At 35.8% G+C, this 22,100-nt stretch overlaps 3 protein-coding genes across 8 annotated transcripts in view; all 3 read right to left on the bottom strand.

Annotated features, from left to right (window-relative positions):
• Positions 1-771: 771 nt before the first annotated feature.
• Positions 772-21,518, bottom strand: LOC126621835 (protein DETOXIFICATION 40-like). Of its 4 annotated transcripts, none has more exons than XM_050290427.1 (7): positions 21,391-21,518; positions 4,669-5,305; positions 3,870-3,926; positions 3,537-3,775; positions 1,500-1,618; positions 1,326-1,412; positions 772-1,190 (listed from the first exon to the last, which is right to left on the bottom strand). In XM_050290427.1, exons 2-7 carry the CDS (start codon positions 5,292-5,294, stop codon positions 1,113-1,115), a joined length of 1,206 nt encoding a protein of 401 aa, XP_050146384.1. In that variant the 5' UTR covers positions 5,295-5,305; positions 21,391-21,518; the 3' UTR covers positions 772-1,112. The 4 variants fall into 4 exon arrangements, with proteins under 4 accessions (XP_050146384.1, XP_050146385.1, XP_050146381.1 ...); XM_050290428.1 differs by having other exon boundaries at positions 4,669-5,300; positions 21,326-21,441; XM_050290424.1 differs by lacking the exon at positions 21,391-21,518 and adding an exon at positions 5,547-5,922 and having other exon boundaries at positions 4,669-5,300.
• Positions 8,109-22,100, bottom strand: part of LOC126621837 (uncharacterized GPI-anchored protein At1g61900-like) — a 55,573-nt gene continuing 41,581 nt past the window's right edge. Inside the window, exon 8 of one of the 2 annotated variants that reach the window (XM_050290432.1) lies at positions 8,109-8,540. In XM_050290432.1, coding sequence (XP_050146389.1) covers positions 8,470-8,540 — 71 coding nt within the window. In that variant the 3' untranslated portion in view covers positions 8,109-8,469. The remainder of the gene's footprint in view (positions 8,541-22,100) is intronic. The other variant, XR_007623203.1, reaches the window with a different exon arrangement.
• The window catches only part of LOC126621834 (protein DETOXIFICATION 40-like), a 41,552-nt gene continuing 35,575 nt past the window's right edge, over positions 16,124-22,100 (bottom strand). Inside the window, exons 2-8 of one of the 2 annotated variants that reach the window (XM_050290422.1) lie at positions 21,391-21,751; positions 20,523-21,154; positions 19,931-19,987; positions 19,601-19,839; positions 16,978-17,096; positions 16,806-16,892; positions 16,124-16,560 (exon numbers count right to left, since the gene is read on the bottom strand). In XM_050290422.1, coding sequence (XP_050146379.1) covers positions 16,483-16,560; positions 16,806-16,892; positions 16,978-17,096; positions 19,601-19,839; positions 19,931-19,987; positions 20,523-21,154; positions 21,391-21,708 — 1,530 coding nt within the window. In that variant the 5' untranslated portion in view covers positions 21,709-21,751 and the 3' untranslated portion in view covers positions 16,124-16,482. Of the gene's footprint in view, positions 16,561-16,805; positions 16,893-16,977; positions 17,097-19,600; positions 19,840-19,930; positions 19,988-20,522; positions 21,160-21,390; positions 21,752-22,100 lie in introns of those variants that run through there. The other variant, XM_050290423.1, reaches the window with a different exon arrangement.

Raw genomic sequence — 22,100 nt, forward strand, 5'->3', positions numbered from 1 at the left:
TTTTAGTTTTATTTTACTTTTACTTGTGGGTCGGACGTAAGGTCCCTTTGATCCCGGGTTCGGGGCGTGACAGTAATTCTAAATTGAAATCTTTATACTGTTTGGGCCTTTTGTTAAACGCATGCAAATCATATTTGAATAATTGCTCAACATTTTATTTTTTGGATATACAATCTTCAAAATTTGGATCCAGGTCCAACCCTTTTTTCATGGATAATTAAAATACCATTTATGATTTATCAACCATCATTTGTAATTTTGTATTTGACTCTTGGAGTGAGGATCCTAATGATCATCTAATCATATTCGTTCATCAAAACTGCCTTCAGTGTATTTGACTTTTGTACTTGACCTTGAAACAAAAATTAACAAATTATTCTACAGTGTTGTCAGTTAATTTTTTTGGCAATTATAGGACAAACATCATCAGAACTCCCTTCAGAGACTCTGAATTCCTAACCACTTTTCATCCTTTTTGTAAAAGTCTCAGTTCTCACCATCTAGTCTCTTTCTCATATGTTGAAGTTTCTTGCCTTACACATCCATTCCTTCCTCCAACCTTTACGTCGATTGTAGCCCAAATCTTTCCCAGCCTCTCTCCGATCCAAATGTCACACCCCACCACCAATATTTATTAGTTTTTTCAAAATTTTAGTGATTAATTAAATAGGGGTTTAAAAGTCTTCGTTATTAATATTTTTATAAAATAATGGATGAGAAAATAAGACACTGGTGTTGTAATATCAGCACTCAAAATAACTTGACTCGTCCTTTGGAAGAAGAAAAGAAGAAAATTTAACTTCTAGTTTCAAATTGTCATGCCAATGGCCAACCATCAAATCAAATTTGACAATGTAAATTTAACATCTGGAGATGGAATCTGGATCCTCGCCGGATCTTCTTTGTGAGGATCTCGGGAATCCGTCAATCTTGTATGTTCATCGTACATCATGTGATTAAAAATTATTTTAAATATTTTTTATTTAAAATTAAATATAAACAGTATTTGACAAAAATTTGTTCTGACGATATACGATGAACAGACACAATTTACAAATTATCAAGATCCTCACCAAAAGGATCCAGAGAGGATCCTGTTGGCTCGAAATGCTCTAATTAATCGGAAGATCCTCATGAGAACGCTCCTTTTTGTCTTCCCAATTGTCCAAACGATTCCTTACCTTTTCAACCTGGAAAACAATTTGAATGTTATATAATATGTGCATGAACATATCCCTCTGCATGCATGCATGAGGTATATATAATATGGTTTGTTTAATTGACAATAAAATTAAGGATGTTTAATTATTTTTAATTAAGCTAACCTCTTTGTTCCAATCAGTCCGAAATGTGACCCATATTAAGATAACAGTCTGTATAAAAGTACCTCCTATCATCCCACCCCATATTCCCTAAAAAAAGAAGATATAAATTGCAATTAAAACAACTACAATAGGAGAGAAATGTACAGAAAAAAATGACATTAAAAGTTGAAATACCTGAGCTCCAAAGTCGAACTTGAAGCCAAGAAGGCAACCCAATGGAATGCCAACGATGTAGTAGCATCCCACGTTAACATATGCCACAAATGCTTGCCATCCACACCCAACAGCCACCCCTTTATGTTTACCCATAAATGAAGTATCACATCAAAAAGGGCAGAAAAGAAAAGGCGGATTTTGGTTCCAATGAAAGGACCAGGATCCTCGCCTGAGCAATTCCCTAGGGATCCTAGGAATCCCGCAATCTTGTCTGTTCATTTTATATCGTGCGGTTAGTTTTTGTTAGATACTATTCATATTTGAATTTTAAAATTTAAATTTTAAATGATTTCTGACCACACGATATACGATGAACGAACAAGATTGCGAGATCCTTAGGATCCCTAGGGAATTGCTCAGGAGAGGATCCTTGTCCCCAATGAAAAAGGATAGGAGAATAAAATAATTAACTAAAATTAGGACCACGTATGATAGGAGAATAAAAAAATTAACTAAAATTAGGACCACGTATAAAAAAATTAATTAAATTAGGACACTTATTTTCACTTTTCACATATTTTTTTAATTTTTTTACTATCAAAACAAATGAATTGAAGAAGATCAATAATAAAAATTTTAAAAAAGTATGTGAGATTAAAATAAGTGTATAGATAGCAGTTACTTTAAGTAATTAAGCAGCCACACAGTTTATTGTAAAACATCACAACATTAAGGTGATAAATCTAATATTCTACTGGGGAAATGATTTTCACTCTTTTTAATTTTTCACATATCTCTTTGTTCCTAGTCATCAGATTGAATAGGTTAAACAAAATCTGATTCAGCATGATGCTTATTGAACCTTGACCATGATTAAATAAAGGTGTGTAAGAAATTAAAATGATATTATTCGTTTTCCATTTATATTGTCTGTGTACAAGGAATCTGGCCACTAATGACTTTTTGTCTCGTAGAGTCATCTCTCATTATTTTTATCTTCTTGACATCATTCTTTAATTTATAAGTCATTTTGCATCCCCGAGTACCACCTTCCTTTAAATCATCTTCAATCCTTGGATTAAAATTAAAAAAATTTAATTTAGAAGATTTAAATTTTAACTCAGAAACAGTTTTTCTCATCCAACCCTTCTGGATTAAAATTTTAGTCCACGATTATTAAAAAATGAATTTAGGATAATTTTTTTTCTTAAAAACTTAAAAAAAATAATTATGTAGACTATTTTAATTTAATTTTTTAAAACATTTTAGCCTAAAAATATTTAGATTCTAATATATATTGAAAAATCATTAAACTAACACCATGAAACTCGTGGAACACTACGAAAGAATATGAAACACATAAAATAATTTTTTAATTACTTCAATTGTTGGATTTAAATTTGGACAGTTAGATTTTTTTTTTTTTACCATTAGATTTGATTAAATTAGATCTTACCAGTTGGATTCAATGATTTTATAATATATAACTAAAAAAAAAGGCCAAACTCACTAACTCAGGAGGAATCCTGATCTAAATTTGTCTCAAAAATGAGTTTTAGGTTTTAACTTATATTTGCCCTCAAGATTGAAGCAAGTTAGGGTAAGTTTAGAATATAAAATTTGAGTTTTACTACAAGAATTGGACTAGGTATCAGGGGGAGACAAAGATATACTCATTTAAAAAGTCTTGCTTAAACTGATAAACATTACCGACAGAATATTTGTCAGTTATCTCTCATTCAAGTTAATCAACCATGCATGCAACTGTTTACACCAGGCTCATATGGGTTAATTGTCTGTATGCAAAATTTTCCTTTCATGGCTAAATTTTCAACATATTGACTAGGTAGGTAAAGTTATGGTTTAATTTGTAAAAGTTTATTTTATTTAAGCGAATGCATGTATATACATATCAAAAGGATTCTTGTACTTTATTTTGTTTGGTTAAATAAGTTAATTAGTAATTAAAATGTATAAACAAAAGGAGAAGTGTAGAAGAAGAAAACGAAGGTACAAAAATTATTTCCTATATATTTAACGTGAAATTTCACTTACCTGACAAAACAGGTTGAATACCATTAAGAATGATAGATATTGCAAGATAAGGAGAAAGTTCTGAGACTGCATTAGAGACTGTTTCCCCCTCAGTGAAAATGTAACTTATGACATCTCGCAATGCAAGTACAATTATGGCACAGACCACCGAGATGAGGAAGGAGCTTGAAGTTACCATCACAACTGCAAATGCAGCCGCTTTTGGATGCCCAGCCCCAAGCTCATTCCCGACCCTCACACTGCAAAAATAAGTCAAGGGGATTATAGTTTAGGGTTTTGTTAGTTTAAGTAAATAATTAAGTAGTCGCCAAATAATTATGTAAGTTAACTCACCTTGCAGCAGCATTGAACCCCACAGAAACCATGAACACCCATCCAGTTATGGTCATGCTGCATTATTTAAATATTCCATTAAAGAAAAGGAAAAAAAAAAAAAAACAGCTGCAAAATTGACATTGGTCAGAACACAAATTGACTGGTGGTTGCAGCTACCAGCCTAAGGTCCACATATCATGCAGATGTACATGTACGCAAATATTATAGGATTTAATTTGTTTTTTTGTTTTGGGTTTTTTGGGTGGTTCTAATTATGCAGAGTTGGAACGACCGAACGATGGTGAACCCCTCTAGTGGTAGGACCAAACCACTACTGATTGACTTCTTTGTTTTGACTTTTTGTTTATATGGCACATCGTTCTTACTTTAATTACTGGTTTGATACTTATATGCTTTTATAAAAATAGGTATAAAAAAAGTTGAACTCAAAAAGTTGTTTGGTAAACACTTAAAAACAGCTTATTTTCACAGTTTTGGATGAAAAAAAGCTGAAAACGTGAAACAAAAAAAATTAGCTTATTTTCACATCACAGCAAAAACAACTTTTTTTTTTTTTCAAAGTACAGTAATACCAAACCAGATTCTACTAATTATTTTCTTTGTTTTAGCTTAATTCGCTATTAATCTGCTAATTTTGGTCACACAGAAAATGATTAGTAATTAAATATCAATAACATAGTGATAAAAATATGATGGCATAATTATTAGATTAAAGACATTAAAAAATTGATCATTACAACAATTATGGATTTGTAAAAGTAATTAATTTGGCCAATTTTCTTAATTTGGTGCTTACCAGATAGAGAGGGAGTCCAAGGCAATTTCAGCATCTTGAAGCAACCCAGCAATCAAAACTATAATTTGATAATACCAAGTCTCAAGGCATAACATTACGGCCGATGCTGCAGACAACTTCAAAAATCTCCAAAGACCGGAAAATGCCCTAATGCTAAAACCTCTCCATGTACGCTTGCACCTTGGAGTCCAAACAATGTACACAAACTGTGCCACCACTATAATCCACCATGAAAAACTCAGCAGCAACGCCGCACCCAGCAAACCCCAATCCAGTTTGTACACCACCACCCAGCTTAACACTATGTGCACCACAAGTGCACCTGCTGAGATGTAGGCACTAGGGAACACTATGCTCTGGGCTTGGAGGAATTTTTGTATGGGGAAATTGCAAGCGTAGGCAAATATTTGAGGGATCAGACCGTATACGAAAACCGCGGCTGCGGCTGAGATGGAGGCTGATTCACCTAGGGCTAGCAAGAGGGGCTTGGAGAATATGTAAACTATCATAAGTGGGATCCCAGTTGCCAGGAGGAGGATTGTTGATCTCTGCATGTATATGCCCAGCATTTCATATTTATGTGCTCCATAGGCTTGACCACATAGAGTTTCCACTGCACTACCCATACCAAGCTGCACTAAAAACACACGTTACTTGTATATCTGATTCATAACCGAAGACAATATGATATATGTTATGTTAATAGACTGTAAATCTGAATCATTAATCTAGTTAATGAATTAATTTTTGGTTAAACATGCATGAGGTAATTAACAATAACACACCATGAAACATATCTGACAACAAAACTCTACCAAGCAACTTCGTGCTCCGAAAATCAAATTAGTGTTAACAGGGTAAGTTGAATTATTTTGTACCATGAGGCCATAGGCGAAAACTTGAATCCCAGTGTTGCCAAGAGATGAGGCAGCAAGTTCAAGATTGCCAAGATGACCACAGAAGATTTGGGTGGACATGGATATAACATTGTTGAGCAAGTAAACCACCACCGCCGGAGCTGCCAGGCGATACAGGATCTTCGTCTCGAGCCACGTGGCCGTTCGGAGACGCTGGAAGTTTGAGAGGTCAGTGTTGTTCAGTGTGTCTTCCAGTTCCGAGCTTACTATCTGCTGTAATGAAGATGTTTTGGGAACTAACATGGGCTCAGAGAGATCACTATCACTTGAGTACTCCATCTCTCTCTCTCTAGAGCTAGGCAACGAACAAGAGGCAAGAGGTACTTTCTTGTGATTTGTCAGCCGTCTACAAGCTACTTATGCATACCATATGGCATGACAAATTTTTCGGAAGAAAAAAGGAAAAATAAGTGCTAAAAAATAAAATGAATCAAAACAATAAATATTATCAAGAAAACTTACGGTCCTGATAAAGGTTAAACTATTAAATTTATAGGCAAAATTTGCATTACCCTTCGGCTTTGGTAAAATACACCAAAGACATAAATTTACAAACAAAATTGGACCTATCAAACTAACAACAAAGGCCCAAACAAGAGTTGAGCCCAGACTAAACAAAAACGAAGAGAAACCCGAGATATCAACTATTGCTGCAACAGCCTTCACATCAACGTATCTCGACCCTCTGGATCTCACGCTCCTAACCCAGGATCTCCTTGCCCATTACAACTTCCAGCGAAGAACAGCTATTCGATCGCATTCACAAATTGGAAAAAACCAACCATGAAGCCTCGTGGAAGTCCACAAGCAAAATTGCCAATAAGGGCAGATAGAGAGAAGGTGGTGGTGGTGTTGTGAACACCCGAGCCGGTGTGAACACCGGAACTCTACACAGCTACTCAAAGAATCGCAACGAATCACGATTAGCAGTGGCTACGGATCGAAGTGAAGATGGTCCAGGAAGAGAGACACCTATGGATCATGAAAAACAGACAGGATCGAGATTGAGAGGAAGGGACAAAAGCAACAAAGAGATAAAAATGAGAAAGCAGCCAGAAAAAGAAAGAAACAGCCACCGACTCCAGCAATGACTAGGGTTGACGACTCCGAAAATGGATGAAAAAGAAAACTACTCACACAGTCATTGAGAATATCTCCTAAGCAGAGAAGAATGTTGTTGGAGATTGTTTGGTGGAGTAAGCCATGATTGTTCATTTTTCAATGAAGAATACTACTTCCTTTAAATCATACAATTCGTAGAGGATTGAAATTGATATGTTTTTTTTCTTGAGCAATCAATCTCCTACTATCAAGTCAGACTGCAATTTTTCATTCCTTTTTATAAACTCTCTACCGCATCATAAATTAACGTTAAATGGTTATTTTTTAGGGAACGTTAACGCTCCTGGTACTGTTTATTTTAACGAAAAATCACATTTTTACACTAAAAAATCAATTATAGTACTATTTACTTTACCCTTTATTTTGTCCTTATTATTAAAACTCAAAGTTTTCAAATTTTTTTCATTAGTTTTCCTTATTTTTTATAAATCCTCCTTTTAACATGCAGCTCTCTGCTTTCCTAGCTGCGAAGGGAATCCAGATCCACGAAAGAAACAAACAAGCTAATAGTTTGTTTTTGCTTTATTTGTTTGATGAATCAAATCAGACGGATACAAAGACACAGAGGCAAATTAATTCATTGCGGCAAATTCAAGAAAATGAAGCATAACGAATCACTTTGACAACGTTCTGCGCTGGGACTTGTATTTTTTATTTTAAAGAGCGCATAGAGTGTCAATAACAATTTCATTATATTGTTCACGTGGGTTTTTATCTTTTGATGATAAAGAAAGAGTGGTGTTATTCATATTCCTGTGTTAGTTTTTATTGTCTAATAATCTTCAATTCATTTGATTTAATGACCAGAAATTAAGAAAAATGTAGAGAAGGTAAAATACAGTGTGTAGATAACATCACCCAAAAGCATTGATGAGAAAGCATGCATTTTTGTTTTTTTTGAACAAATGATATCATCTACACTAAGGGGAAGAGGGTGGGCTTAGTCTCATAATGGACTAGAAATAATGTGGTTCATATTCGCTTTTGACGAGAATCGAACCTAAGATATCTCACTTACAAGTAAAGAGAAAAACCACTAGACTGTAATACTAAGTGGCAGAAAGCATGCAACTTAATTCATCTGAATGTAACTAAAATTTTCTGGTCAATAGACTGGAAAAACTGGAAAGCCATGAGAGAGGTAAGCTTTCAAAATCAGTAGATTCATTTATCAATCTTATCTAAACTAGGCAAACTAGCAATACTCCCACATTACACATTTCAGTATGACAGATGTGAGTTATACCAGTTGGCCGATGTAGTTACACCTGTTCACCCGAATTTGAACTGAATCGTTCAGAATCAACGAAGGCAAACACCTGTGCTTTCGGTGTCCATACTACTGAAAAGAACAGCAAAAAATAAATTACTGTATTACTGGAAACCTACAACATGAGGAAATATATGCAAATTTTGTAACTAGATTAAATTTGGTAAACGAGTACAATACATGGTCGAGTTGGTCCATCACTTGTAAAAGAAGTAAAGATTATACTTTGGCTGCCATCTAAGTTTACAACATAATTAACCACCCCCGATTTCCTAATTTTTTACAGAAATTTTATCACAGAAGCAAGAAAGAATCATGAATCAGTAGGATTGGAAGCACAAACTTGAAGTCAGATTGCCGTAGATCATAGTTTCTCTCCCCAGTTTTCACGACAATCTTATATCGATTAGCTTGGGGTGACTTGTATAAACGATGAACCAACCATGAGTTTTCCTTCCAAGGACTGGCGCGTTTTCCTCAAGGGAAACTTATTTACAGAAGCATCATAAGGACCATCCCGGAAGCAAGGAGTAGAGAAAGCATCACATTATCATGGTACAGACCTGGAGACCATGAGAGCACATGTTTTAAGATTAAACTCATAAGCCTAAAGAGGAGGAAGAAAAAGAAAAAAAAAGTCTATAAAAAACATTCGTAATTCAAGGCTCTAGGGGAACTGTGGTTTTCTATGTATATAATGCTCGAAGAGTTCTGTGACTAGTTACCAAACAATTTTCATAAGGATAAACAAACTTAGCATGCCTTACATACTGCACATGGGGACTGCTGAAATAAACGAAATTATCACCTATGAAGATTAACGAATGAACCTACTCACTACTTTCAGCAGATGTTGCCGCAGGAAGTGCAGGAATCTTGACATCTGGAATTCAGACAAGTCAGGCAGAAATCATGAGCGCACTACTAAAAGGAAAATACAGCCTTACGAAAAAGTAGTGTCAATTTGAATATGTAATGGGATTGCAAATGCAGGGTACTCCACTGCAATGAATAAACGCTAAGAGCTTGCTTGCACATACTTTTATTGCACGATGAAGCTGCGCCTTGAAAGGTGGGCCATGGAGCTGGAATGTTATCATTCAAATCACAAAGGAAGCTGACTCCTCAACTGTCAAATGTTGCATCGGAAGGCAGGCTCGGCAAAAGACATCCAGACACTGATGCAAAAGTATAACGAAAGACCAGTTTACAAGATTAGCAGAAGAAATGAGCAAAAAGCACTGGTGTGAAATTATTGACAACTCAACCATCATTGGCAAAGTCAAAATTAGTTATTCTGACAATAAATTCAAAAATGCAACTTTTTCTTTCGGATACAGTAATTTTTTTTTTTCGTTGAGAACGCTAAAATAATGGGTGATACAAACGAAAGTAAGTTTATTACCTTGATTTCCAACTGAGTGTGCAAATCCATCCCCAAATGATTTTGACATGTATAAAGCACACAATCTGTATTAGCACCATGGTAGGCTGTTTATCATTTGGTAAAGAAAATACAGGAACAGAGGAAGCACTAACCTTGAAGAGAGAAATCCTTGAGGCTTATATGACATAGGCTATACACATCTTCGATAATATTTGATTTTCTTAACTTCATTCCCAGTGATGCAGCACAATCCAAAGCTTGCACGTTGGTTATGAGACTCTGCTTTTGCAAGTGGGCCACATAGCTCTCCATGGCAGTACAACATGCAGTCCGGTTACTTATCCCATTCCCACAACCCATTGCAACATGCTTCATGTCAGGGAAAACCAGGGGCAAGCTGAAGTGAACATCAGACAGAAATACATGATCAGATACTCCAATCGAAGATTGGCATCTCCAAGTAAAATACAAGATGCAGAGCAGAAACATAAACTAGTATTCTTTTTCTTGCTCTATTTCTATTTCTCTCTCACACAAAAATCACGTATAATAATCAACATTCACAAGATGGGAGTAAGCCCCGAATATGATGAAGGCAGACAGCTAGAACTCCAATGATATCTCTTATATGACTGATCCATATTCATAGAGATGGCAATCCACCTATAGAAGTGCCAAGAAAATTCCTTCCAATACAGAAAGAAAGAGACTGGTAAAATCATAAAAATAGGAGAGACGGTCTATAAGAAGATATATGCAATAATATTTCCTTGACCACTGGCACTAATTCATTGATACAGTTTTAGGAGACAACTCTAAGAAACTTCTAGATAAATGTATGAATATCCCATTTTCAACCGGTTAACATAATAACTATAATTTTCCATTTTTCTGTTTAGAAAAAATAAGAACTAAAAGATAAAAGAAAACTACAGAATTTGATGGAGGTCCTATGTAGCACCATGTTTTACTATAAACTCACCCTTGTTAATCTTGCAATTAGATAGTCCCCTTAGAGCTTCCTTGGCACGAGAAGGACTGAGTTTACTTGCCAGCCACCGGAGGACAATATTTTTGCAGTCATTGACTTTACTTAATCGTATATAAAATGGGTGTAGCGGAGATGAGGATGCTTCGTTGGATGTGTGGGCACACGAGAAAGGATAAGATTCGGAATGAGGATATCCTAGGTAAAGAAGGAGTAGCCGAAATTGAAGGAAAGATGAGAGAAAATCGGTTACGGTGGTTTGGACATGATGCTCAGGTTCGAAGATGTGACTACGGGACAGAGGTTTAGGGTGGAAGGGGTAGAGGAAGACCTAGGAAAACTTTGGAAGAGACCCTAAGAAAAGACTTAGAGTACTTGGATCTAACGGAGGACATGACACAGAACCGAGCGCAATGGTGTTCTAGGATTCATATAGTCGACCCCACTTAGTGGGAAAAGGCTTTGTTGTTGTTGTTGACTTTACTTAATCGATCCGGTATCAGATAATGAGCACCATCTGTGCTCAAAAGATCAGAAGCTTTCAATGCAATCCTTGTAGCAGCCTCTAATATGGCATTCTCACAAGTTTGAGCGCAAGGTCAATCTTCTCACAAGCGGCAAGCAACTTTGAAGTATCAACTGTATCCTCAAACTCATTAACATCAAAGACTGGGCAAGATGCATCAGTCAGATTTGATGAATGAACCGAGCATATTTGAGCAAGACTGTCATTTGCACCCTGGCCCACCAAAATCTGTTCAATATCTGATAGACAGTGTTTAGCAGTTGTTCCATTTAAAGCAAGAACATTGGTTTCTTTACTGGATTGACCAACGAGAATTGTGAGAGTGGCTTCCAACTGTGGACAACACATTACATTAGCCAGTAATGGTGCAAAAACGGACCAGCAATCAATTGAGGTCACACTCATCAAACTCTCAGCAACACTGAAGTTTAGTCTACAGAGTCCTGCAGGCATGGATCAACGAGAAAAGTATGTAACTTGAGAACAAAACCACAAAATGCCAAGGGGAATTTAGTTTAACTGGAGCGAATAAGGAGGGAGGGCGGACCCTGATAATTTTGGGACGGTGGTATTAGTATATGGTGCCAATGGTGAAGGAGCAAGAAGGGGAAGAAAGGGCTGAGAAGTCGCTGTAGGAGAGATCATTGGTAACATAGAATCTTTTTGCTTAATCTACAAGACTGGATCTTTAAGATAATCTAACGTGCTGCAACAACATACATGGAGGCCTATAAAACGAAGAGCATTGGTAAGTAATAATAAAACAGAAAAACTACACAAATCACAGTCAGAAAAGTTTAAGACACATAACTTCCTAATGAATTTTATAGCAGTTCTAAAGCCATAGACAAACCAGTCCGGCGCCAAAGGCAACTAATGAATTTTAGTTATAAAGCATGTGACTCCATGAACACAAGTAATGTCTCAATGAACTAACAATGTAGCATAATATCAATTACGGTGAAATCTTAAATCCGCAGTTGTGCACTAATGTATGTCCTACAAAGTTGTATAAGGGCAAGCCTAGACTTGCTCAAACAGCAATCAAAACCCTAACACAACCTGGGATATCATAATTCACTCTAAACAGTTACTAGAATCGGCGCTATGCCTTACAATAAGCACTAGATTCAAAGTTCAGGACAAGAACAGGACTTCAATAATCCGACAACCAAATGCATCATATATTCTTTGCAAACTGAAATCAAGATCAATAATGTTTCACAAAATCTGAGGTGCCCATCATATCATACCAAAGATCACATTTTTTCGAATAAAAAAGCACAAATCTTTCACAAAACCCAGTTGCACCAATCCAACTTAAGCAATTATAACCATGACCCGGAAGGCAATACTCAATTTGTTTGCAAAATTAAACAGAACCCAGTAGAACAGAAAGAAAAAAAAAGGTTAGAAACTCACTTAGGAACAGGATAAAGATGTGGGCAGTGAGCCTCAGAAGAACCATTTCCTTCCAGCCTTCAATTTCCTTGCTCCCAAATAGTGAAACCAGAAAGAGAGAGAGAGTGAACTGCAGCGTTTTCAAGCTTTAGACTTGGAATTCAGAAAAGGGTTCAGCAGGTGAGGAAATGGAGGAGGAGACATTGTGGGAAGAGGAAGATGGGGGGAGAGATAGATAGAGAGGGAGGGGACTGGGGAGCAGAGGAGGAGGAGCCATGAATGAGCTTGGAAGTGGGGTGGGGCCCACAGAAGCAGTAATGGTTGTTGTGACTAGGCCCCACAGTGAACAGAATACTCGGATAGAAGAGCACTAGTGCATTAACGCCATCCATTGCCTTTTTCGCCCTCCCCACCCACATCTGGCGACTCCTACTTTCTACACCAGTTATTTCGCACGCCTAACACGTGTGAAAGTTCCTTGCGTCGTGGTGGTCGTTCGTGAAAATTTTAAAGCGAAAACATCATTTCCGGATCTCTTTCACTAGTATCACCATATCAAATAATCTGAAATAAAAAAATTTGATGTTATTATAACCTTTAAAAAGAGCATATGTTTTTAACTATTAGATCAAATTTCAAGAGTCCGAATTACTTAATTCGGTGACCCTTGATGAAAGAGATCCCGAAAGGATCTCTTTCCATTAAAGCGGCCATTGCTCTCAAATTTTCTGGTGCTCATTTGTGTAGGCTATGAAATTGAGAAGTTTTGGAACACTATTTTTTAGCAATTTTTTTAATTAAAGATATCATGTTGGTGTGGTATAGATTTTATGCAAAATTTAATCGTCGATTTTTTAAACTATTTTCTTGTACCTTGAAAAAATAGTAAAATTGTATGTTATAATTTTTCAATTTTTAAAAAAAATATCATTTTTAAGAGAATACCCTTAACAATTCTCTTTTCACTTTGTACGATACTACTTTTATTTTGATCAAACTGAAATTTCTGACAACGTATTTTAATAAGGTCACATTGTGCCCCTGATTTTATTTTTCTTGAAACAAACATGATATTGCATAACTAGTATTTTGATTTTAAATGGTAAATAAGTGAGTTGGATTTTTAGAGTAAAGTTGAAGCTTGATATTGGGTCATTTCTAACTTTTATGATGGCTTATGATCCGTTATGTTTTTTGTTTTGAAAAGCAAAGAGAATGATTAGCATGATTAATGTGAAGGAGAATCCTAATGATGCGGATTATGCCGTGGAAGTAGGGAATCCACACCTTGTCTTCAACCATAAGCCGTACATGATTGAGATAAATAAAAAAGGTGAAGCATCAACTTTCACTAGTTATGAAGAGGACTCCATTGAACAATATCCTTCCAAGTGACAATAGGAAGCTCATGGAATAAAGTTTCCAATATCCCTCCAATCAAAACATATTAGTTTTTATATTTGGAAAATTTGCTGAATTTGTATGGGTCATAAGCTCAACCAAACAAATATCAGGTGAAAATCAGTCTAGCTAAAGTCCATGTGCTAAGTCTTCTCACTGCGGTGCATTTAGGCATCATAACCAGCCTTTCGCTTGTGAGAGTTTCCTTTCGAATGATGATGTGATCATGTCCTATTGAAGAATTTTTTTTTTTTCTAAATCATTAGGAACTTAAAAAATGAAAAAAAAGAAGTAAATAATAAAAAAATTATTTATCTTCATATATATATATATATATGTACATAGACTACAAATGAAATTGTACATATAAACAAATTTGAATCTGTAGATATAAGAAGGGAAGAATTAAAAAAGAGTCATCACATTAGAAATTTCATTTCTGGCCTAAAATCTATGATCTAAAGCTATTCCTCATGAAAACCATTGCATGGTGATATTGATGATGCACTATTAATTAACTTCCGGAATACTTTGGAGAACAGGCCTCCAGGGCCGTTGATTGTCCATCTCATCACGACCATCATAGTATTGATCATGACCATCACGGCCGTTGATCATGACCCAAGTTAATAGCTGTTCCACAGACGAAAGACCCTGCATGTTTCCTCCTCCTTTAACCAACTCCTCCAGCTCTTTCTTTCCAATCTTGATCTTCACTTGATCTCCTCCAATACTACTAGTACTAGTAGAAAATGAAGATGTTGAAGCTCCAGATGATAAATATGATCTTATCTCACCAAGAAGCCTATGCTTTTTTGGGTTGTGTGCACTTTTATCATCAGGCTGAAGCTGAGAAACGTCAATTCAGTTGTCGTCTTCGGCCCATACCATCGCGGAATTGCGCCTCAAACAGTTTCCCATTCTTGCTATACGTAGCTTATTATGTCGACATAGCTTAAGAATTAAGGGTTCTTGAGAAATAAGCCCTTGTAACTCTGTGTTTACTTCAAATATGTATTATTTCTAACTATACAATTGAAAGTGAGTTGAAAATGGGAGAGTTTAACGATGGGGGAAGTATGTGTCATGTATAGGAGCCCTAGCAGAGCTGCAGAGTTGTGAAAGGTGGGAGAGTTGAAAGATGGGAGAGTTTAACGATGATGAATATAAATACATTTAAAACGTGTAAGTCGTGCGTAGCAAACCGTTATTCAAAAAATACCTTCTGCACGCGCGTGAGCGCGTGCATTGAGGCTAGTATTTGAATAATTGCTCAACATTTTATTTTTAGGATACACAATCTTCAAAATTTTGATCTAGGTTCAACTCTTTTTTCATCGATAATTAAAATACTCACGTGCATAAAGGCTAGTATTTGAATGATTTCTCAACATTTTATTTTTAGGATATACAATCTTCAAAATTTGGATCCAGGTCCAACTCTTTTTTCATTGATAATTAAAATACCATCTATGATTTATCAACCATCATTTGTAATTTTGTGTACGACTCTTGGTCTTGGGCTAGACGGACATATATTTGGTTATATTTTTGGTGAGTAAGTATGACATTTGATTGTTGCGTTTGGATGTTACTCAATCCACCCAGTGAAATTAATTAATGAAAAATTGTCCCCAAGTAAGGAACCTTATTAATTAAGGGAACTTTAACGAAAAACATCTGGTACTGTTCACTTTAACGAAAAACCACATTTTTACACTAAAAAGTCAATTCTGGTACTATTCACTTTACCCTTTATTTTGTCCTTATCATTAAAACTTAAAGTTTTCAAGCTCTTTTCATTAATATTTTCCTTATTAATCAACACATTACAAATACAATAATTTTCCATGCATAGCAAGTAAAATTGGTCTAAGACTATATTCAAATGAGATGTCAAAAGTGCCAAATAGGATAAAAAGACGGCAAGTTTATTCAACATATGAGTTGTACCTAAGGTGGAATTGACGCCTTCCCCGACCTTTTTTTAAAGCATAGCCTAGTAACGTCCATTAATTTGATTTATTTAATAAATCCCTTCCACAATCCATCAATCACATACCGTACTCAAACCAATTTACACAATTTTTTACAATTTTTGTAACAGTAAGTCCTACAATATATAATGAAGAAATAATTTTGACTCATTCTTTGGAAACAAAGAAAATTTAACATCTAACTTCAAATTGCCAAGTAGGCAACCCAATGGAATGCCAATGATGTAGTAGCATCCCACGTTAACATATGCTACAAATGCTTGCCATCCACACCCAACGGCTACCCCTTTTTTACCCAAAAATAAAATATATCAAATCAAAAAGGGCCAAATTAAAGCAAAAGGCAGATTTTGGTTTCAATAGTAAAAGATAGGAGAACAAAAATAGAATTTAATCACAACCACGTACGATTTCGATGTTCAACTACTAGCCCATCGCATACGATGTTGAGTGGTAGGAGAAGATTCATATCATCAAATCAATAAGTAATCAAGCAGCCACATAGTTTATTGTAAATCTCACAAAATTAAGGTGATAAATCTATTCCGATCAGTTTCCCTTCTACCTCCGATTTTAATTATAAAAAAGAAAAGGAAAATGGTAAAATCGACCTTATGCAAAAAAATTATGAAAAGAAAACGAAAACAAAATATGAAGTTGATGTTAGCAACATAAAACAAGTCAGTACCAATGGTGAGGGGCATTTGTTGTGACATCGGTGTAGGCCACCGCAAGAATGGAAGAGAACCGGCCGCTCCTCGCTCAAAGGTCCATGCATTGACATGTTCAATGTGATTGAGCTGCTCTAATTAATCAGAAGATCCTCATGAGAACGCTCCTTTTTGTCTTCCCAATTGTCCAAACGATTCCTTACCTTTTCAACCTGGAAAACAATTTGAATGTTATATATTATGTGCATGAACATATCCCTCTGCATGCATGCATGAGGTAACTATATATTTGTGAACTCAAATATATATAGGAAGCCCTTTAGGAGCGGGACTCCGTTCTGCTCATAAATTCACCACATACATACATATATATATATATATATATATATATATAATATGGTTGTTTAATTGACAATAAAACTTATAAAGATGTTTAATTATTTTTAATTAAGCTAACCTCTTTGTTCCAGTCAGTCCGAAATGTGACCCATATTAAGATAACAGTCTGAATAAAAGTACCTCCTATCATCCCACCCCATATTCCCTGAAAAAAGAAGATATAAATTATAATTAAAACAACTACAATAGGAGAAATGTAAAGAAAAAAATGACATTAAAAGTTGAAATACCTGAACTCCATAGTCGAACTTGAAGCCAAGAAGGCAACCCAATGGAATGCCAACGATGTAGTAGCATCCCACGTTAACGTATGCTACAAATGCTTGCCATCCACACCCAACAGCCACCCCTTTATGTTTACCCACAAATGAAGTATCACATCAAAAAGGGCCAAAAAGAAAAGGCGAATTTTGGTCCCAACAGAAAATGATAGGAGAATAAAAAAAATTAACTAAAATTAGGACCACGTATGATTTGGATGTTCTACTACTAGTCCATCGCTAACGATGTTGAGTAGCAGGAGAAGATCAATATCATTGGGTTAAGTAAAGAATCAAGATTAGTGCTATTCACATTTATTTTTACTTTTTGCACATTTTTTTTAATTTTTTGACCATCAAAATAAATAAATTGAAGTAGATTAATAACAAAAAATTTAAAAGAGTATGTGAGAGATTAAAATGTGTGTGTAGATAGTACTTTAAGTAATTAAGCAGCCACACAGTTTATTGTAAAACATCACAACATTAAGGTGATGAATCTAATATTCTACTAGGGAAATGATTTTCACTCTTTTTAATTTCTCAGACACCTCTTTGTTTCTAGCCATCAGATTGAATAAGTTAAACAAAATCTGAGTCAGCATGATGCTTACTGAACCTCGACCATAATTAAATAAAGGTGTGTAAGAAATTAAAATGATATTATTCATTTTCCATTTATATTGTCTGTACAAGGAATCTAGCCACTAATGACTTTTTGTCTTGTAGAGTCATCTCTCATTATTTTTATCTTCTTGACATTATTCTTTAATTTATAAGTCATTTTGCATCGTCAAGTACCACCTTCCTTCAAATCATCTCTAACTTTGAGTTAAAATTTAAAAATTTTAATCCAGAAAATTTAAGTTTTAACCTAGAATCGTTTTTCTCCTCCAATCTTTCTGGGTTAAATTTTTAACCCGCGATTATTAAAGAATGAATTTAGGATAAATTTTTTCTTAAAGAAACTTAAAAAAATAAAAATTATGTAGACTATTTTAATTTAATTTTTTGAACATTTATTGTAACATCCCACATCACCCAGAGGAGTGGATCATGTAAGTGTTATATGTATATTCTCATCTCTACCTAACACGAGGCCTTTTGGGAGCTCACTGGCTTTGGGTTCCATCGGAACTCCAAAGTTAAGCGAGTTCGCAACGAGAGCAATCCCATGATGGGTGACCCATTGGGAAGTTCTCGTGTGAGTTCCTAGAAACAAAACCATGAGGGCGTGGTCGGGGCCCAAAGCGGACAATATCGTGCTACGGTGGAGTCGAGTCAATGATGTGGTGGGGGTCTGGGCTGGAATGTGACAATTTGGTATCAGAGCCAATCCCTGGCTGGATGTGTGCCGACGAGGACGTCGGACCCCTAAGGGGGGTGGATTTCTAACATCCCACATCACCCAGGAGAGTGGATCATGTAAGTCTTATATGTATATTCTCATCTCTACCTAGCACGAGGCCTTTTGGGAGCTCACTGGCTTCGGGTTCCATCGGACCTCAGAAGTTAAGCGAGTTCGCAGTGAGAGCAATCCCATGATAGGTGACCCACTGAGAAGTTCTCGTGTGAGTTCCTAGAAACAAAACTGTGAGGGCGTGGTTGAGGCCCAAAGCGGACAATATCGTGCTACGGTAAAGTCAAGCCCGAGATGTGACATTTTTAATATAAAAATATTTAGATTCCAATAAATATTGAAAAATCACTAAAATACCACCATGAAACTCGTGGAACACTACGAAAGAATCGTGCTACGGTGGAGTCAAGCCAAGGATGTGGTGAGGACCCGGGCCGGGATGTGACATTTTTAATATAAAAATATTTAGATTCCAATAAATATTGAAAAATCACTAAACTAGCACCATGAAACTCGTGGAATACTACGAAAGAATATGTAACACAAAAAATAATTTTTTAATTACTTTAGCTATTGGATTTAAATTTGGACCGTTAGATTTTTTTTTTAACCGTTAGATTTGATCAAATTAGATCTTATCAGTTGGATTCAATGATTTTATAATATAAAACTAAAAAAATACACATATATAGTGGGTCAGTCTCATTAACTCAGGGGGAATCATGATCTAAATTTGTCATAAAAATGAGTTTTAAGTTTTAACTCATATTTACCTTCAGGACTGAAGCAAGTTGGGGTAAATTTAAAATCTAAAATTTGAGTTTTATTTCAAGAATTAAAGTAGGTCTAAGAGGGAGACCAAGATATACTCATTTAAAAAGTCTTGCTTAAACTGATAAACATTACCGACAGAATATTTGTCAGTTATCTCTCATTCAAGTTAATCAACCATGCATGCCACTGTTTACACCTGACTCAGATGGGTTATCTTGCTTTCATGGCTAAATTTTCAACATATTGACTAGGTAGGTAAAGTTATGGTTTAATTTGTAAAGTTTATTTTATTTAAGTGAATGTATGTATATACATAGCAAAAGGATTCTAGTACTTTATTTTGTTGGGTTAAATAAGTTAATTAGTAATTAAAATGTATAAACAAAAAGAGGAGTGCAAAAGAAGAAAACGAAGGTGCAAAAATTATTTCCTATATATTTAACGTGAAATTTCACTTACCTGACAAAACAGGTTGAATACCGTTGAGAATGATAGATATTGCAACATAAGGAGAAAGTTCTGAGACTGCATTAGAGACTGTTTCCCCCTCAGTGAAAATGTAACTTATGACATCTCGCAATGCAAGTACAATTATGGCACAGACCACCGAGATGAGGAAGGAGCTTGTAGTTACCATTACAACTGCAAATGCAGCCGCTTTTGGATGCCCAACCCCAAGCTCATTCCCGACCCTCACACTGCATAAGTCAGGGGGATTATAGTTTTGGGTTTTGTTAGTTTCAGTAAATAATTAAGTAGTCCCCAAAATAATTATGTGAATTAACTCACCTTGCAGCAGCATTGAACCCCACAGAAACCATGAACACCCATCCAGTTATGGTAATGCTGCATTATTTAAATATTCCATTAGAGGAAAGGATAAAAATTAAAAATTACAAAAATTAAAAAAAAAACAAATGCAAAATTGACTTTGGTCAGAACACAAATTGACTGGTTGTTGCAGCTACCAGCCTAAGGTCCACATGGCATGCATATGTACATGTACGCAAATATTATAGGATTTAATTTGCTCTTTTGGGTGGTTCTAATTATGCAGAGTAGGAACGACCGAACGATGGTGAACCCTTCTAGTGGTAGGACCAGACCATTACTGATTGATTTCTTTGTTTTTGACTTTTTGTTTATATGGCACATTGTTCTTAAATTCTACTAATTATTTTCTTTGTTTTAGCTTAATTCGCTATTAATCTGCTAATTTTGGTCACACAGAAAATGATTAGTATTAATTAAATATCAACAACATAGCGATAAAAATATGATGGCATAATTATTAGATTAAAGACATTAAAAAATTGATCATCAACAATTATGGATTTGTAAAAGTGATTAATTTGGCCAATTTTCTTAATTTGGTGCTTACCAGATAGAGAGGGCGTCCAAGGCAATTTCAGCATCTTCAAGCAACCCAGCAATCAAGACTATAATTTGATAATACCAAGTCTCAAGGCATAACATTACGGCCGATGCTGCAGACAACTTCAAAAATCTCCAAAGACCGGAAAATGCCCTAATGCTAAAACCTCTCCATGTACGCTTGCACCTTGGAGTCCAAACAATGTACACAAACTGTGCCACCACTATAATCCACCATGAAAAACTCAGCATCAACGCCGCACCCAGCAAACCCCAATCCAGTTTGTACACCACCACCCAGCTTAACACTATGTGCACCACAAGTGCACCTGCTGAGATGTAGGCACTAGGGAACACTATGCTCTGGGCTTGGAGGAATTTTTGTATGGGGAAATTGCAAGCGTAGGCAAATATTTGAGGGATCAGACCGTATACGAAAACCGCGGCTGCGGCTGAGATGGAGGCTGATTCACCTAGGGCTAGCAAGAGGGGCTTGGAGAAGATGTAAACTATCGTAAGTGGGATCCCAGTTGCCAGGAGGAGGATTGTTGATCTCTGCATGTATATGCCCAGCATTTCATATTTATGTGCTCCATAGGCTTGACCACATAGAGTTTCCACTGCACTACCCATACCAAGCTGCACTAAAAACACATGTTACTTGTATATCTGATTCATGACCGAAGATAATATGATATATGTTATGTTGAAATTTAAATCATTAATCCAGTTAATGAATTAATTGGTTAAACATGTATGTGGTAATTAAAAATAACACACCATGAAACATATCTGACAAAAAAACTTTACCAATCAACTTCGTGCTTCGAAAAGCAAATTAGTGTTAACAGGGTAGGTTGAATTATTATGTATACCATAAGGCCGTAGGCGAAAACTTGAATCCCAGTGTTGCCAAGAGATGAGGCAGCAAGCTCAAGATTGCCAAGATGACCACATAAGATTTGGGTGGACATGGATATAACATTGTTGAGCAAGTAAACCACCACCGCCGGAGCTGCCAGGCGATACAGGGTCTTTGTCTCGAGCCACGTGGCCGTTCGGAGACGCTGGAAGTTTGAGAGGTCAGTGTTGTTTAGTGTGTCTTCCAGTTCCGAGCTTACTATCTGCTGTAATGAAGATGTTTTGGGAACTAACATGGGCTCAGAGAGATCACTATCACTTGAGTACTCCATGCTAGCAAGAAATCTCTCACTCTCTCTCTCTCTCTCTCTCTCTCTCTCTAGACAATAGACAAGAGGCAAGAGGTCCTTTCTTGTGATTTATCAGCCGTCTACAAGCTACTTATACATACCATATGGCATGACAAATTTTTCGCAAGAAAAAAGGAAAAATAAAATGCTAAAAAATAAAATGAATCAAAACAATCAATATTATCAAGAAAACTTACGGGTTTTGATAAAGGATAATACTAGGAAGATTAAATTTATAGACAAAATTTGCATTACTCTCTGGTTGCATTACCCTTTGGTAAAATACACTATAAATAAATGGCTAATGCTATAGGAAAACTAAATTTGTAGACAAAATTTTGGAAACTAAAAGACATAAAAGTTTATGATTGATT

The sequence above is a fragment of the Malus sylvestris genome, chromosome 5 (genome assembly GCF_916048215.2).
Source record: "Malus sylvestris chromosome 5, drMalSylv7.2, whole genome shotgun sequence".
In the NCBI taxonomy this organism is placed as follows: Eukaryota; Viridiplantae; Streptophyta; class Magnoliopsida; order Rosales; family Rosaceae; genus Malus; species Malus sylvestris.

Excerpts from the sequence above, each read along its gene's own strand:
- LOC126621835 (XM_050290424.1), bottom strand. The coding sequence starts at position 5,864 with ATGGAGTACTCAAGTGATAGTGATCTCTCTGAGCCCATGTTAGTTCCC. Across the intron at positions 3,776-3,869 it reads GGGTTCAATGCTGCTGCAAG|TGTGAGGGTCGGGAATGAGC; the intron begins GTGAGTTAACTT and ends TTATTTTTGCAG. Across the intron at positions 1,619-3,536 it reads TATTCAACCTGTTTTGTCAG|GGGTGGCTGTTGGGTGTGGA; the intron begins GTAAGTGAAATT and ends GTAAACATAAAG.